Source organism: Vairimorpha necatrix, chromosome 6 (genome assembly GCF_036630325.1).
Source record: "Vairimorpha necatrix chromosome 6, complete sequence".
In the NCBI taxonomy this organism is placed as follows: Eukaryota; Fungi; Microsporidia; family Nosematidae; genus Vairimorpha; species Vairimorpha necatrix.
In genome coordinates this window covers 1,077,301-1,095,470 of record NC_088821.1, presented here as the reverse complement: position 1 = coordinate 1,095,470, position 18,170 = coordinate 1,077,301, and the positions used below count along the sequence as shown (strand labels likewise).

General features: G+C 24.9%; 3 protein-coding genes across 3 annotated transcripts; 2 read left to right on the top strand and 1 right to left on the bottom strand.

Annotated features, from left to right (window-relative positions):
• Nucleotides 1-2,904: 2,904 nt before the first annotated feature.
• VNE69_06203 (putative SP-containing protein) lies at nt 2,905-3,486 on the bottom strand (the record flags this gene model as incomplete). Its single annotated transcript, XM_065473963.1, has 1 exon — nt 2,905-3,486. The coding sequence occupies one exon, from the start codon at nt 3,484-3,486 to the stop codon at nt 2,905-2,907; it is 582 nt and encodes a 193-aa protein (XP_065330035.1).
• A 4,024-nt stretch (nt 3,487-7,510) lies between these two features.
• Nucleotides 7,511-8,476, top strand: VNE69_06202 (uncharacterized protein; the record flags this gene model as incomplete). The annotated part of the gene is made up of 1 exon (XM_065473962.1): nt 7,511-8,476. One exon carries the CDS (start codon nt 7,511-7,513, stop codon nt 8,474-8,476), a length of 966 nt encoding a protein of 321 aa, XP_065330034.1.
• A 5,033-nt stretch (nt 8,477-13,509) lies between these two features.
• VNE69_06201 (uncharacterized protein) lies at nt 13,510-14,478 on the top strand (the record flags this gene model as incomplete). Its single annotated transcript, XM_065473961.1, has 1 exon — nt 13,510-14,478. One exon carries the CDS (start codon nt 13,510-13,512, stop codon nt 14,476-14,478), a length of 969 nt encoding a protein of 322 aa, XP_065330033.1.
• Between the last annotated feature and the right edge of the window lie 3,692 nt (nt 14,479-18,170).

Here is an 18,170-nt window from a genome sequence, read left to right as displayed (position 1 = left end):
ACAGACAAGAGTTTTAAAATGACTTTAGAAAGCCTAACTATGTCAATAAGACATGGGCTTGATACTGTGCAGGAAGGGGTATTCGAGAGCCGTATATGTGTATTTTGGAAAGTACTCTTGGTGTTGTCCAAAATATTGTAAATTTTTTTTGTGAAAAGTAATTAGCAAGATATATAATTACATTATACTCAAATAAATTTCATTTTTTTTCATATTATAATTTTAATATTACATCGGCTCACTTAGAGGCATCAGCTTAAAGTCATATGCTTTAAAAGAACATCTTAATCCACCACTTAGTATGCTACGCTACGTTAATTAATATTCTTTCACATGTTCTGTGCACTTTTAGAAAATACTGTATGATAAGATCGATGAAAATTGTTCTATTACTTGAAGCACCATAATTTAGCGCGAAGAAACGCATCCAATGGTGCTTAGTAAACTAAAATTTAAAATCTTATAGTAATTTATGTACAATCATGTTAATCTTGTATTCATATTTTATGTCTTAGGGAATAACGTTGTATCCCCCTAAACTGTAAATATCTGCGTGTATGGACGATGAAAAAAATTATAAATTTTACTAACTATTAGCTTATGAATATTTTAACATCAATAAAATCTATACACACTAATAATAAAATTTTTATAGCTAGCCAGGGGTGAAATCGCATTCTTTATGCATCAACACAATCTTTCGATATATTACAATTATCATTTTTACCCGAGTCTTCTGGAACTATAGCAACGGTATTTTTATGATAAATATAACTAGACAGGTTTTTTGAAGACAAGTCACAATTTAATAATTATATTAATGTATTCTGCACCTGTTAGAAGGCTAGTAAAAGCCTAAACGACGGACTTTACTTCAATTATAAGCAAGAAAGAAAAATGAAAGTCGTTTAAATTTTAAAAAAGAAAACAGAAAGCATTGAAGATTCTTATAAATTACAATAAAGTTCAATTATACAACAGATATATCCGAAACAATAAGGCATAAATTTATTTAAGTATATAGTAAAAAATGTGGATATTGTTACTGCATTTATTTGGATAAAAAGAGAAATGCAATGTTTAGTTTTTATTACATAAATGACAATTAATTAGTTAGGTATATTCAGCTTTTATTATGTACTATGGGGGATAAAATGTTATAGTGCTCTGTTTAGATTTCTATAGTGCCCTGTTTGAATTATATTCCCATGTTTGAATTTCTATTTTCCCATGTTTGATTTCTAAATTTCCATGTTTAAAATTCTATATTCCCATGTTTAAATTTCTTTATTTTTAAAATTTGAGATTTTTAAATATAGAAAAAGTTTATTAAATAAAGTCTTCTATCAATATTGCCTCTTCTAACCTGCCTATCATGTTTCTGATTTCTTATTCTCCACAATAAAATACCATCGAAGAATTTTTTTCGATTCTCAAGGCAAGATTTTTATCTTATTATCCTGCAAAAAGTCCAATTGGAGCAAGTCTTGATTTTTATTAGATTATGATTTTAGCTGTGAGTGTCCTGGTTTTACAGAAATATGGTAGCCGGGTTAGATGGTAAAAGTGAGAGAAGATTTTATTCGATAATCTTTTTATTTTATTTTTCAAATTTTATGGCACTATTAAATACAAACATGGGAATATAGAAATTTAAAACCAAGTAAATATGTTTCTAAAAATCTTAAAATGATACGTAATCACTTAGTACAGAGATTGTGGAAATGATCGAACTTTAATATTGGTAGGCATCCGAAGGTTCAAAAAAAATAACCATTTTATGGTTGATGTTTTTTTGAAATATTAAAAGAGTTATATTCGTATCGGAAGTTGCACTTACCTACTAGTATGCACCTAAATTGCGATAAGAAAAAGTTACGAAAATAAAATTATTGTAATCAGAACAAGATACCGGACGCAAAAGGGCGATATATGATACTATAATATGTAGATGGGATAAAACATCCTAAAAACACTTATAAACTATTATTCAACATTTTACGCTCCAACGTTCATTTATTGTCCAGCAAAATAATTTATAGTCTAATAAATTGGTCGACGACGTAAAAGAAAACGTAAATAGTTCTACAGTATAAAAATATAACATATTAGATCCTATAGAGACGACTCGAATGTATATTATTGTATCCAACACCAAAGAAAAACAGTGAAAAAAATATTTTTTATTAAATATTATAACATAAAAAAATCAAACCCTTTTTTTAAATTTTAACGTATAAATCAAAAAAAACAAATTTTTATTATGTAGAAAAGGTACACTCCATTTAAGAATGGTTTTAATGGTTTTAAATTTTTTTCTTAAAATTCAATTTTTAACATTGGTAATAAAAAAAACATTTATATTGAAAATATTATATAAAACTGACTATGGCTTATAAATATCATTAATGAACGAAAATACATAATTATAACTATTATTTAAGGCGAAAAAGTGATAAATAATATTGCTAAAAAATATTTTGTCCATTCAAATCAAATATTTTATTATAAAAATGCTAAATATTAAAATACCGATAATTGTATACGTTAAAAGTTACGAAAGAAATTAGAGTTATTTTCGAAGTCATCCTGCCCGGGATTTGCGTTTTTTCTCATCTTCTTTATTTTTGCCTTTTTTATGGTAGGTTATTATTATTTGTTGAGAAACTTTGAGTTTTGTCTTGATCTTTAATATTTGTTGAATTCGATTACTCTTTGCTAGTTTGGATTTATTGGTAATAAATTCATCAGCATCATTGGTAAAAACTTTCTTCTGTGCTATTCAATTCGAATTATATCCTCTGGATATATATTATTAGGTTTATCACCCTCTTTATCATTATTACGGACTATTATGTATCATTTTAGGCATTTTAAGTATTCCTAGCATTTAGTGCTCATTATTTATTGATTGAAAGCCAATTGTCGCTTATTCCCTTTCCATTTAAATTCTTCGGGCGTAAAATAATTGCCAAGATCCAATACATTAATCTTTAACGCACACCCTTGACTATTGCTGTTACAAAGAAACCTAAAATCTAATTCTTGTATATTTCTTTCATCATTTAATGTATCAATAGGACTTGTTTTATAAAAATATTTTGTTGGATCTTTACTAATAAACAATCCTTCAATGCAGTTTATATTATCCTCATTCCGATCGTAAGTTGTTTTAAACATATATTCATTATCATAAAAATTTTTTATCATTTCTAAATCTTCATCGTTTCTAAAATCAAAGTCTTCCAACGATGTTATAAGACCATGTTGTTCTTTTTCAATTAGCGGTGTATAATAATAAAAAAATTCTCCAGTTTTCTTTTCAATTTTATTATGATGTTTGCTAATAATATATATTTCTAGATTCGCTACAATTTCAAGATTGTTTAACGATATGTAGACATTAGAATGTTGATCGTCTTTTGGATCAATAAAAATATAATCACTACAAAAAATTCCTAACAAATTCATCAAAGGAAAAATCATGGGGACCGTTATTCATTTATTTTTATACATAATTTTAAATTTTAAAAATTTCTTAATTTAAATTAATAAATCAATCAAGAAAAAAAATTGCTGATCTTGGTGCAATTTATGTATAAACGAACTATTCTTCCTCAATGATATATTTGACTTTAATATGGTTTTTCTAATATTTGTCCAAACGGAAAATTTCAAATAAAATATGATGTCTTGTTCTATCATCTAATACTCCAACTTATTAATTGACATATTCAAGTTAAATTTGATTAACTTTTTTTTCCAACAGATAGTATATAGTACATTAAAAGCGGCTGTCAAATTTCTAAAAACGTCATAATTATATTGATATTAAGCATGTTTTGCATGTCAAATATTCATAAAAAATTAAAAAAAGGATTAATGTCTATGCAACAAAAAATATTAATTTACAATAATAAAATACTATCATTTTATTTCGATTTGATTTAATTATTTATAGCAATTATATGTGTTTTCGGTTTGTTTTACAAAATTACTTAATAATTCATGAAATTAATACATTGTAATACTTGCCAGAAAAACAATATACAAACTTTATATTACTTATTTTATTAAAGTATTAAACTTGTTGTCAATTTCTTATTTTTTTTATCAGTTAACTTAGTATTTTAGAAAAATCTGAGCATTTAATATCTTTGAGTGTAAGATGACTCTAGGAACATTGAAGTGATACTACAAACAAATAAAATTTTAAATGCTATTATGTATCAACTATAGATAATGACGATATAATTGACTATAACAGAAGTCGAATAAGTCCTAAAGTGTAATTTGTTTTGATATTACATTATTTATGAGCAAATAAATTTGTAAAGGTAACCTAATAGGATTTTAATTTCAAAACATTGTTGGGGGAGTTTGAAATCATCATTTTGATCTTTATATTTATATTATACCAAGTATGAATGTTTAGAAATTATTATACATATAAAAATTTTAGAATTATATAGTATTTTATTACATATAAGTATAACTGGAAGAAAGACAAATTGACAGACAAAGAACCAATAATGAATCCAAAAAATAAAATTTAAAAAATTATTATAAATTCACACAAGGAACCATATAAAACAAATTTTCTCAAATTCTTTAATCTCGGAATCAAAAAAAACTCTATCAAAGTGCAATGATTTATATCTTGTGAAGCAAGTTTATTTATCTTAAAAAAAAAAATTTATCCAGGAAAATATTCGCAACAGGTGGTATATTAGATTTCGGAAGAAGTTAGTATGTTCAAAATATCATGTTAACGAATTTATGATTCTAAAACAAATGCTTAATATGAGAGTGTTAAGTTCTATAGTACATATAAAAAAGATGTCACACGCCAATAACAAGGATGACATATAAATTTTTTTTATATAAAAAATATATTTGCCAATTTCAAGTATTGATATTGCGCAGATTATTTTGAATAACATAAACGATGATCTATAGTTTTTAAAATCAACGCGAAAAAATAAATATTAGCTAAATTTAAGCAACACTTTTTAATTGTAACTCACAAATTCCCCTCTTTATTATTTATTTTAAGGTCATTTTTGTATATATTTCAAGAAAACAATTTTATTTAGCTTCATACTTTTCTTATAATAGCTTTACCTGTTTCAGACTTCCATAACTCTCAATATTATAAAATTTATAAAAATGTTGATATAATAAACGGCTTAATAAGGTAAAATCTTTTTACAAGCAAACCATTTTTTTAATCTTGGAACGAGAAAGTATACTCATTACGTGTGTATCAACGAGACTCAAGACGTCAAAAATTAAAGTCTTATTATGTGAGATTCTTACTAATAGTACTCCAAATATGAAACCTGCTATTAAACCAAGCATTGCTATATGATTGATTTTTGAATCTAGATTAATTTAACCGAGCGATAAGATTTATTTCAAAAACCTAAAAGAAATACCTGCAAAAAAAAATTAATAAGCAATACAAAAGTGTCAAACTGTTTATAGACATTTAATCTGTTGTGAAAATCGCGAAAAAAATTAGAAAAAAATTTCACAAATCACGAAATTAACATAAAACATTAACTTGCTATTAGTGTTTGTTTATTATTTTTTATTTTTATTTTGCGAAAATTCATTCTTTTTTTTGTATTTATACTTACAAAAAAAGAAATTAAAAAAATAAAATCAAAAAATTTTTATAGCAATTAAAAAAATACTATTATAAATAAGTTTAATATAATCCAACAAAAATCTTATACCTAAATGTATAAGAAAATTAATGTTATAATAATCATAGTTAGGGTTGTGATTTTCGTATTAGATACTATGAATATAGAAGCACAAAAGAATCATAATTAGGTACAACATTGTAACATACAGCTTATATATATATATATTACAACAAGTCTAAATTAAATCCGTATGTGGTTAAATGATTGCGGTTACATATTACCGAATCATCAAAGTGAGTTAATAAAAGTCAGCTGAAAAGAAGTCTATACTTAGTTTAGAATAGATAAATAGATCTAGAAATTAACTAGAAATACGAACGTAAACAAATGCAAAAGGTGGGCTGTATATTGAAAAAAAATACAATGGAATCGAAAAAATAGGCAAAGTACAGTAGTAGGTTATGTATAATGACAATAAGATACCAATTGCATGGTTTAAATTTGATAGGAGCTGGGATCCGAAAGATCCCCCCCTCTGAGGGTGTTCACTTTATTTTTTAGAACCCCAAAATTGAAGTGCAAAATAAAGGAGGAGCAAAGAAGAGACAAAAATTACTAAGCACTTATGACATTAAAAATAACAAATAAATATATGCTTGTATACAAAAATTACTTTTAAATGTAGTTATAATTATCATTTAAAGTGTTGTATCTCTTTTGCCCTCAATATTTTTTCAATTTTTTTTAATTTTTGGTTTATTATAAAAAGAGATTTTCTTCAAAAATCTAATTTTATAATAAACCAACAAATAAAATTATAAATATTACTTATAAAAGAAGATTTAAATAAATGTTCAACGATCTATACAGATTGTTAAATCAAAAAATTTAATTTAAAATATGAAAAGTTATTTAGAATTATATAGTTTTATGGTTATATTCTTTTTTTAAATTAAATTTCGTATACAAATATATTATTATTTGGTATTTTTACTGTTTAAAGATGCAAGTAATTTGAGTGCTAATGATTGCACCTCCTTTATTTTGCACTTCGGTTTTGGGGGTTTAAAATAATAAAGTGAACACCCTCAGAGGGGAGCATTTTGGTCCCAAATTCCAATAAATCAGAAGGGCAAAAAATGCTTATCAATTTATATGAATATACAAACTTAAATTAAACTATAATTGTGTACATATACGTATGTTTATTTCTTGTTTTTAATGCCATAAGTGCTTAGTAATTTTTGTCTATGTTTTGCTCCTCCTTTATTTTGCACTTCAATTTTGGGGTTCGAAAAAATAAAATGAACACCCTCAGAGGGGGGGTTTATTAGCCCGTTTAGCCATTTGATTATGTTGTACTTTGTCTCTCTTTGAATAAAAACATTTATAAAGTTCCATTAAATTATAGATTTAAAATATTAAAAAAGAAACGAATATTGACCTTATAAAAATTGCAAAAGATATAATGCATAACTTTACATAATCTTAAAAAAATAAAATGAGTTGACAACCATAATATGATAAGATAGCACGAATTTGATTTGTGTTTTAAAAATATTAAACGTCTGATTTAAGGTTTTTTTATATTGATACATGATTTGTTCAAAAAGGATAATTTTTTCCTATGTTTTTATAAAGTTCCACAATGCAAGCAAATTTTCTGGATACCATCGATGTCATTTCGAACTTTTTTTTTAATTATTAACGTTTTGAAAATTTAATACATTGTTACAAATATATACGAGTAATCAAAGGCGAGAATGTTGTTTTTATAAATTTAACATAACTTTTAGATATTTTAATTTTTTTCGTTTTATTTATTTAATATTTATAAAAAATTAAACCCCCCCTTTATGTTTCAATATTATTTTTTGACAATATATTTTAAAGTTTCGAGCCAAACAGAAGAATTACAAGTAAATAAAGATAGTAAATTTTTTGAAAATCAAGATAAACAGACCACAAGTAAACCAATGGATGTGAAAGATACTTTAAGTAAAAAAAGAAAAATATCAACAAACACAGATTTTTTTTCTAGTATGCCAGAAGAGACACAAAAATATCCTCTGTTATTTTTAATATTAGAATCTAATGATGATTCTAATTTACGATATATACGCTCATGTAAGGATGAAAAAATACAGTCCAATGAAACAAAAAAAAATTATGATAAAGAAGAAAAACAGGCAAATATTTCTGATGATAAATCGAGTCTGGAAATATTAATAGAAAAAATCGAAGATTGGCAAAAGGAGGATAATGCAATTGAAAGTGATCTTATTAATTTAACTGAATATTTGAACTCAAAAGAAATAGAAATTTATTATAAAAATAGAAGAAGCATAGCAAATATATTTTATATATTTAAAAATAATTTAAAAGAAAATTTGGACAAAATCGAGGAAGTTTTAGACAGCATTTCTATAGTTAGAAACCAAAAAAAAATATTATCTGACCAATTTCTCTTTTTGATTATAAGCATTGAATATATAATTGGTATATTGCCAAAAAGAAAACAATACAATACCTCAAGTTATTTTTTGATTTTTATATTTGACAAATTATATGAGCGTCTCTATATTTTGTGCAATACGTATAACTTAATTGGAAATTTTGAAATATTAATTTACAATCTAAAAACATTTAGCAATTATGAATTAAAAGGGGATAAACTATCTGCAATATATCACGTAGAAAAGAAACTAGACTTAATTTACAAAAACTTGGAAAACATTCGAAAATGTTGTGATGGTATTGTATCGAATCTTACAATACTAAGAAAAAAATATAAAAAACAATTTAAAATAAAAAAAAAATAAATATCTTGAATTAATCTGTAAAATTAATTGTGTTTGGATGTAAAACACTTATAGTGATTTTCTGTTATATTAAATATTTTTTTTATTTAGAAAAGTATTTTTTACGAATTTTCATAACATTTAATATTTGATTGGCGGTAATTCGAGTTATACTTTTTCATATAATGCCAAGGTTACTTCAACAACGTTTTTTAGTAAAATATGACACTTGTGATAATTTTTATATTATAACTATCATGTTAAAGTATAGATTTATTTCGAACCACTCTAACATTCGATTTTCTGATTCGATTTTAATTTTTAAAATTTTAATTAAAATGTATCTTATAAGAACAATATATGATCGAAAGAGTAATAACAAAAAATATTAGCACCGTCAAATTATTTGATAGCGCAAGTAAGGGTGTTTTCTTCATGCCGGATTGGCTAAAAAAAGTTATTTCATTTTTACATCATGCTTAAAAGAAGGTATTAAAATCATCTGCGAAGATTTTTTAACAAGGTATCGACAAATTCACTTTTTGATAACACTCAATTTTTTATTATGATTTAAAATTAAATAAATATCTTTATGCCTAAAATGATCGAATTTCCAGAAAATTCCATCCACTTTTATAAATTTTGTCTTCTATTTAGTTTACAGAATTATAAAATTCCACGTATTTTTGAAAGAACTATATGTCGGCATGATATTTATTTAAATACTTCTCATTTTGTTGAAAATATCTCATCTTATAAGTTGTTTGTTAATAGATTACATACTAGTATTTCACTAGTAATACCATAATTTTTTGTTTACAATTATTTACACGTACTTTTTATATTCTCAGTGATATTTTAGGATATTTTGTATATTTCAAAAAGTAAAAAACATAATTTACTTAATAAATTTGTTAACATTAGGAGTGGTCTAGAAAAACATAAACCGAGGTTATACATCTTTTTTATCAAAATAATTGTACTATAATAAATAGAACAATCTACAAAACATTCAATAGATTGTCCTAGATTTGATGTGCTAATTGTACATCTTTGTTTCTATTAAATGAAATTAACTCATTAAAAATTTTAAAACGTATAGAGAAAAAACTCAAGTTTAAATTTAAAATAAATTTTAAAAAAAACAACTCAATTTATCAAAGCTTATGTATTATTCACTGAATTCATTGACACATTTTCAGAATCAATTAACACCAATATTTCTTGATTATTAGATAAAATTTCATCACTTCTTTTGGTTCGAAAAAAAATCATAATGTTAACCTTTTGTTTTATATCAGTATCAAAAATTATTTATAAGATTATTTTATCGAATTTAACATGATTACTTATAAAAAACGTTTTTTTAACAATTTTTTAAGGATATTTTTCGTCTACTATAAATTTTTAACGATAAACTTTAAATTAAAGACTATAGCGTTGATTTTTTTAAATTGTCGTTACTGCTTTTTACAAGTTTTATATCTTTTCTTTAAAAAAATAATACCAATAATGATCTTTTTTGTTTTATATTGTGGCATCCCAGGAAAACCTTCCCATTGATAAAGTACCACTCTAAGATGATTAGATATATTGAAATTTATTTTTAAATGCCTCTTTGGATTCTCTCATGACTACAAGGTTCTTATACCTGAAACTCCTTATTTTGTTTTCTTCATCGTCCTTTTGCCTTTTTTTAAAAATTAATAGTAGCAAATAATTTTCTAAAAATTAGTTTTAATAAAAATGAGAAAATTGACATGTTTCAAAGTACAATCTAGGACAAGAATGTACAGCGATGTTGTATTGATAAACAATTGTGTCATAAAATAATACCTAGTTTTTATTCTCGGATCAAATTCACTTTTAGATATTTTGCAAGTTTCTAGTAAGAGTTTGACTTTATCTCTTAACCCGACTTTGACTCTGGGGATGGCCGTGTCTGCCGAGAACTAGCAAACTTTTATTCTGCTCGCAAAATTTGGATATATGAAATTTCAAATTTTTTACAATTCTCACACTAAGGGTAACTGGGAAACCCATACGATTTGATATGTGCTTCAAATGTAATTAACTTTCGAAACCGTCTTAAATTCAAAGTTAGAATACGAAGTTAATTGTAAGTAATCAACAATTTCTTTTTTTTTTTTGTAAGAATAGAATCCTTGTCTACTAGGTTGGCTATAACTGCTCAAAGGCTCTTTGCACTATATATACTTGTAGGTTTTCGTTGTTTATAAAAGTTGTGCCTGTATACAAACATTGCGCTCTTTGCAAACCTCTTACATAAATTTTTTTGGGTTGAAGTAAAATTGCCAGAGCACTCATATGAAAGATTGTGTCCGTAGTAGTATTAACTGTGTAGAGTTTGTATTTTCACTTTTATGAACTGTATCATTGTCTCTTTACTATCCTTTGTACAAGACAGGAAAATCCTTCAGAAAATTTAAATTATTTACAAAAATAAAATTTATAGCTATTTTTTTACAGCCTTTCGCACTTGTTTGTCGATGATTGAATTTAAATTATATTTTTGCACTATTCTAACAAGGATTGTATATTCTTTTGAGTTTTGAACCCTTTCATTAAGATATCAAAAAACTTTTTAAAAGTTGAAGTTGAATTATATCTTCTTTTTTTAACTACTAAGCTATTTGTCTCAGTGCGTAATCTTTTTGTTTTGTCCTGCGAACATTTGGTTTGGGCCATATATACGTAAAAATTAGTGCAAAAATAAAAAAATCTGTAATTTAGCTACTGATAAAAGATTTTTTTGAAAAAAATTATATAAATATAAAACATAGAACTAAAAAAGGATCTAAAAACAAGAAGCTTATAACAAACCAGTCCTCCTGTATACTAACTTGTTCGCGATATTTATTATACATTGGATTTTTTTTACTTGAAAGACAAGAAACATCAAGAATTAATAGTAATTTTTTTAAAAAAAGCCTAGAAAAGTGCTAGATCCTCTTATCTAACATGAGAACCAGTCTTTTATTATTTTTAAACATCGAAATTATAAAAAACGCCCTCTATCTATCAAATGATATATATTATCGTAGTAATTCAATTTGTCTTTAAAAAAATGACCTTGAAAGTTGGTCTACAGGTAGGTTTTTGGTTTTAAAAAAGATCATTTCATATTCAAATAAAAATGTTAAACAAGATTATGGTTTTAAAGCTAAAATAAATAGCAAGTTTAAGTACTACAACACAAAAAATGAGATGTTATAAACTAATGTAAAAGATTACTTAATATAAGTTGTATGGAAAAATACAAATGGCAAGTAAAATATTTGATATGAGTGGAATAATTTACAAGAGATAACTATTACAATAGTTTATAGTTTTTTATTAACGCAAATTATATTAATACTAGCCAAATCCTGAAGCGATTTTTTTAATAAAGTTAATACACAAATTTCCCTTTTCATTATTACCTTTATATATTTTTTCTAATCATTTTTACAGATATTCTCGGGAAAACATCCAAATTTTTAATTTTTTACAATGACTGTGCATGTTTTCGATTAAGTGAAACTCATAAGTATATATTTTTATACAGAGAATTATAGTAAGTTAAGGAGTTAAAATGTGTTTACTTTTTTCAACAAGTAAATCGAATATTTTTTAATACTGGAAGTACGAGATAGTATGCTTATTACGTGTGTATCAAAGAGATTTATAGCATTTACAATTATCTAACTGATGATGTGCGATTCTTACTATTGGTACATCAACAATTAAACCTCACGTTACATTATTCTCTTCAAAACAATTGATTTTTTTGATAAAAAACGATTTAAGTAAATCGTAAAATCTTCTGTATTTTTTCTCAATCGAAATTACAACCGCAAAAACTCCAATAGACATTACATAAAAAAGTCAATATTGGAGTAAAAGGTCCTTGTAATTCGAAATCCTGTAACAAATTGTTGTCCGGTTATTCATATATCATCTCAAAAGATCGTCATTTTAAACTTATTATTAGAATTCTGTTTACTTATAATATATGAAGTGTTTTTTGAATAATATATTTACTTAAATTTATATAAATATACAAAAAAATCATTGCAATGATACAATACTATTTATAAAATTATAAAAAACCTAACTATAATTATCTTCGTAAAAGTATAATAAAATAATGTTAAATAATAATCACTTTAGAGGTTGTAATTTTCTTATTGATACTTATATATATAAAAAACGAAAATGAAGCATAATTAGGACTTTAAAGATCATACAGCTTATATGTATGAAATAAGTCACAATTAAATGCGTATGTGTTGAAATGATTGCAATTACATATCATTACCGATATCATAAAGGCGAGTGATAACAGAATAGCCGAAACGAAGTCTATACTGAGTTTAGAATAAAACAATTGATCTGAATTCACTAGAAGTACGACACGTAAACAATGCAGTAGGTGAGCTGGATGTAGGAAAAAAATACAGTGGAATTTAAAAACATGCGAAGTTGTTTATAAACTCGAGTATAAATTAATTTAGAAAACAACTGTATAGATTAAAAATAATGATATTGTACATTATCTTTTATTGAATAAAAAACATGTAATAATTGTACAAAATTATATATTTACGATACTAAAAAAGATAACATAGGTTTTACAAAATTCGAAGATGATAATTGTGTATATACCTCTAGAATTTAAAATTAATAATCGACATGATTGAAAAAAAAAAATTTGAAAGATAGAACAAATTTGATTTGTGGTTTAATATTATTTAATTTTTTATTAAAGTTTTTTTTATATTGATAAATGATTTGTTTGAAAAAAATGGGTACATTCCAATTTCTTAAGTTTTTTTGAATTACACAATACAAGTTAATCTCAAAATTCCTTTGTTGCTATAGAACTCTTTTTTTTAAATTAACGTTTCGTAAAATTTATACATTTTTTGAACACCGCTTATTAAAAATAGAATATGTTGTTTTTATAATTTTAACAAAACTTTTTTGCTAATTTTATAATTTTCATCGTTTTTTATATGTTATTTTTTATTTATAGAAAATAAACCCACAATATGTTTCAATATTATTTTTTGATTTTATATTTTAATGTTTCAAGCCAAGCGGAAGAATTACAACTAAAAAAACATACTAATTTATTTAAATATAATCAAAAAAAACAGGCACCTAGCACAGCGATTGATGAGAAAAATCTTCCAATTAAAAAGAGGAAAATATCAACAAACACAGAAAAGTTATCTAAAATATCAGCGGCGATACACAGTTGTCCCCAATTAGTTTTACCATTAGAATCTAATGATGATTTTAATCCAACATATAAACATGCATGTAAGGATGAAAAAATACAGTCCAATGAAACAAAAAAAAATAAAAATAAAGGAGAATGCCAGGCAATTTTTTTAGATAAAAAATTAAGTAAAGAAATACTTATTGAAAAAATTAACGATTGGCAAAAGGAAGATAAGGAAATTAAAGGTGATTCTTTAAATTTAAGTAAATATAAGGATTCAGAAGAAATAAGAATTTATGACAAAAATAGAACAAGTGTATCAAACAAATTTTATTCATTTAAAAATTTTTTAAAAGAAAATTTGGATAAAATCGAGGAAGTGGTTTACGACTTTTCTATAGATGAAAACCAAAAAAAAATATTATCTGATCAATTTCTATTTTTAATAATAGGCATCGAATATATAATTGACATATTACCTAAAGGCGAAAAGTACAGTACCCGAAGTTATTTTTTAATTTTTAGATTTAACAAAATATATAAACGTCTATATATTTTGTATAATACATTTAACTTAATTCAAAATTTTGAAATATTAGTTTACAATTTGAAAACATTTAGCATTAATAAATTAAAAGCTGATAAACTATCTGCAATAAACCACGTAGAAGAAAAACTGAATTATTTATTCAAAAACTTGGAAAATATTCGAGAATGTTGTGATGCTATTGTATTGAATCTTACAATACTAAGAGAAAAATATAAAAAACAATTTAAAATAATAAAAAAATAAATATCTTGAATTAATCTGCAAATATTGTAGATTTTATGTCACAATAAACATACCGTAACTTTCTCAAAAAATATTTTATGTTGTATTCTTGTTTAGGATAGTATTTTTTAAGTATTTTCAATGTTTTATTTCGAATAGTTCAATGAAATTCCTTCTTCATAACGTGACATTGTTAACTTCAACGAATTTTTTACGAAAATTTGACTTCGGGCTGGTTTATATAGTTAAACTATTATGTCATAGTATAGATTCATATCTAACCACTCTTTAGTTCGATTTTCTGATTCGATTTTAATTCTATAAATTTTAATTGAATTGTAATATTATAAGAAAAATTTATGACCGAAACATAGTTATCATTAAAAAAGCACCGTTCAAATTATTTATTATTGTTAGTTTTTTATATAATCGTAGTAAGTCTTACATAATATATATAGTGCAAAAAGGCGCAATGAAAATTAATTATTGACTTTCTAACCAGTTTAAGATTTAATCATTGCATTTTTTATTACATTAAGGACGATATTGATTTTATTAGACATACTTACTTTGTTACATAATATTATAAAAGAAAAAATGCTGAAAAAACTAAAGGTTTATTTTTAGCATATTTAAGAAAGATGCTGAAGTTTTTCCACTTAAAGACTCATTACATAAATGCTGATTTTATTCATTATATTATAAATAATTTTTAAAGTCTAAACGATGAGACTTGGGGAAAAAAATAAAAAATAAAGGTTACAATAAAATAGATATTAAATAAAAATAAACAATGTTTACAGAAATAGGTGTTGGAATATAAATATGCGTTTATTTATTATAAAATATTTAAAGAACGACATGTCAAATATCTCAGAATGGGCCCTGCTGGATTTAACATATGTTACACTTCCTACAATAGAAAATTTAAATGCTTTGACTTGGTCATAAAATTTCATCAAAATATAATTTTAATGTACAGTTAGAGAAATCATGCTCAATATGATTGCAATAAAATAGTTTTAAGTAAAGTGCAAAATAAAAATACATAAGCAGTAGATAATTATGTAAAAAGATTACTTTTTTACTTAAGAAATACTTTATAGTTGCTTATTGATGTAGATTATGACTAAAAAAATTTATAAAAGCAACAAAATAATATTTTCGTAATTTACAATCCCATGTAATAAATGAATTAATTTAAAGATTAATTTTTGTTCATATAATATAATAGTAATCAGCAAACCTAAAAACAGATTATAAATAATTAAATGCAACATAAATGGTTAAATTAACCAAAAATACATATTCTCTGTCTATAAAATAATAATATCTAAATTATTGAGAGATAATAGCCATCTATTAAGCACTAATTCTATTAAATATAAAAGTGATTTTTTTTTTATAATTATATTTTTGTGATACATGCTCGAATATTATCTAAATGAGGCATTTTTATACTAGCTAATCTTTATTAACTACTTGCCGCTTGTTCACTTCGACTTTCGTTAAATTATGGATAAAAATGTTATACTTGTTTTTCTATATTAGGTTGGAATTGTAAAGTGAAATTCGAAAATGTAGATCACAGTGGTTATAGAGAACTTTGTAACTGTTTCTCGTCTTAGAACAGTCTTCTCTGGTTAATAAAATATAGACAGATTCATTTCAAATATTTATTAGTTTTTTGGCATCAAAAAGTAATATAATGAACTGCCTCTTTCTGACTGATACGTTAAATTTTTACATTATAGTTTGACAAATTTATGTATTTTTCTATTATTTACGGCTAATTTTCACTTTATCCCCTCCCCTTACCAATATAAATATAGTATTTTTTATTTTTATCCCTGATTTTCGAAATTTAAAATGGAAAATACGATAAGGAGAAAAACTCGAAATAATATTTAAAAAAAATTTGTTAAATATGTTAAATAATCTTCTTTAAAATTTCTTAAAAGCATATATCTCAACAAATATGGCAAAATTAGATTCTTAGTCCTACATCTAACATGAGTTTGATGTTTAATTGCTGCCCAATTTCCTTATATTGTATTAGTGAGTAGCTTAGTTATAGGGTATTTGAAAAATTTGCTATGGTTTACAGTAGCATGTTTCTTGATGTACTCTTCCATTTTAAAGTACCCTTTCCACATGTCAGGGTGCACTGTGGAGTCCTTATTAATATATAACATTATTAACTTTTAAAGTATTTCTTTCGATCTATTTGGAACAGGAAGTAAAATTAATTTACTTTCTAGTATCTTTTCAACCATTCCAAAAATCCAGACTCCTTCAAATTTATGACCTACGTTATATTTCCGCTTTCAAATTTACTTTCATCGATTTCGACTGCTATATTCAGACCACCGACTAGAGTTGTTGCTTTTTTATGTATTTGAAATTAGCTAGATTCAGTTTGTATTGACGAAGACATCTAGTAACATCACATGGGTTGATGTATAACAACTTGGCGATAAGTATCGGCGAAATTTTTGTCATCTATAAGTTTAGGATCTTTATCATTAAGATATGGTCTAGGTGCGTTTTGGCAAAAACTGAATTTTTAAAAGACTTCTTTCCTTTTGGCATTTTTTATTTATGCATTTTACTGATTTTTCTTGTTTATCCTAAGTTTTATTGGATAAAAACATTTACTTAATGGTTTTTGAAGTAGTTTGCATTTCATTGCTTCGTATAAATTAATAATTTCATCGCCGAATAACATAAGTAGGGCGTTTCAAAGAGCATTTATATAATAGATAGATAGTAAACACGATAATTATGAAACTTTGTTTTTTCAAATCTTGTATAAAACTTAAAAAATTAAATTTAAAACTATAATAAGGGATTTGATAAATTTAAATTTTTACTCAAAAAGAAAGGTTTTAAAGTTATAAATATAAAATATTAATGTTTAGAGACAAAATAAATACATACAATTCTTTTTTTGAAATGTAATTAACTTTTATTGAGACTTTTTTTTTGAGTTTTTCTCCTTCTCGTTTTTTCCATTTTATATTTTGAAAATTGGGGATAAAAATATAAAATTCTATATTTATATTGTAAAGGGGAAATAAAGTGAAATGCTCCTTATTTACAAATCCTTTAGAATTTACTCTTATTTTTTTTTAAAAATCTGTAACTAATCATAATTTAATATTCTTCAAGTGTTCATCTCTATTTTTGTGATATGTTTTGACTAATCAAAATGATTACACAAGGTGCCCTTAGCCCAGTGGTAGAAGGCAATGCTTCAATTGAGCAAATGCTGTGTTCGATTCCCAGGGGCACAAAAATGGTTTCTACTTAATATTATGCAGTTGGAACAACTCAGATGATGAAAATGTCCACGATAATCATTAAATTGATTCAATGAAACTTGTGTGTGTCCAGCCACAAAGAGATTAGCATCTAATGTAGAAACGCACCTCAAAGCCAAAAAAAGCAGTATCACCCTTGTGGTGATATAATGATACATAAAAGTATCTAATGGGTACGGCATAGTTGGAGCCCATGGCTGGTGCACTCTAGAGTGGGATCCTAGAGCTAACTAAGAGACTAGACGAAGTGGGGTAATAAAAGGTCTCGTGGACCCTATCCTACATGATTCTGTAACACGGTGGCCGAAACTAGTGGGAGAATGGTGGTCAACGCAGCCCAATAAAACCGGCGGGCTAAAATGTGGTCGTGTAAAGAGCCGTGTGTGCAAT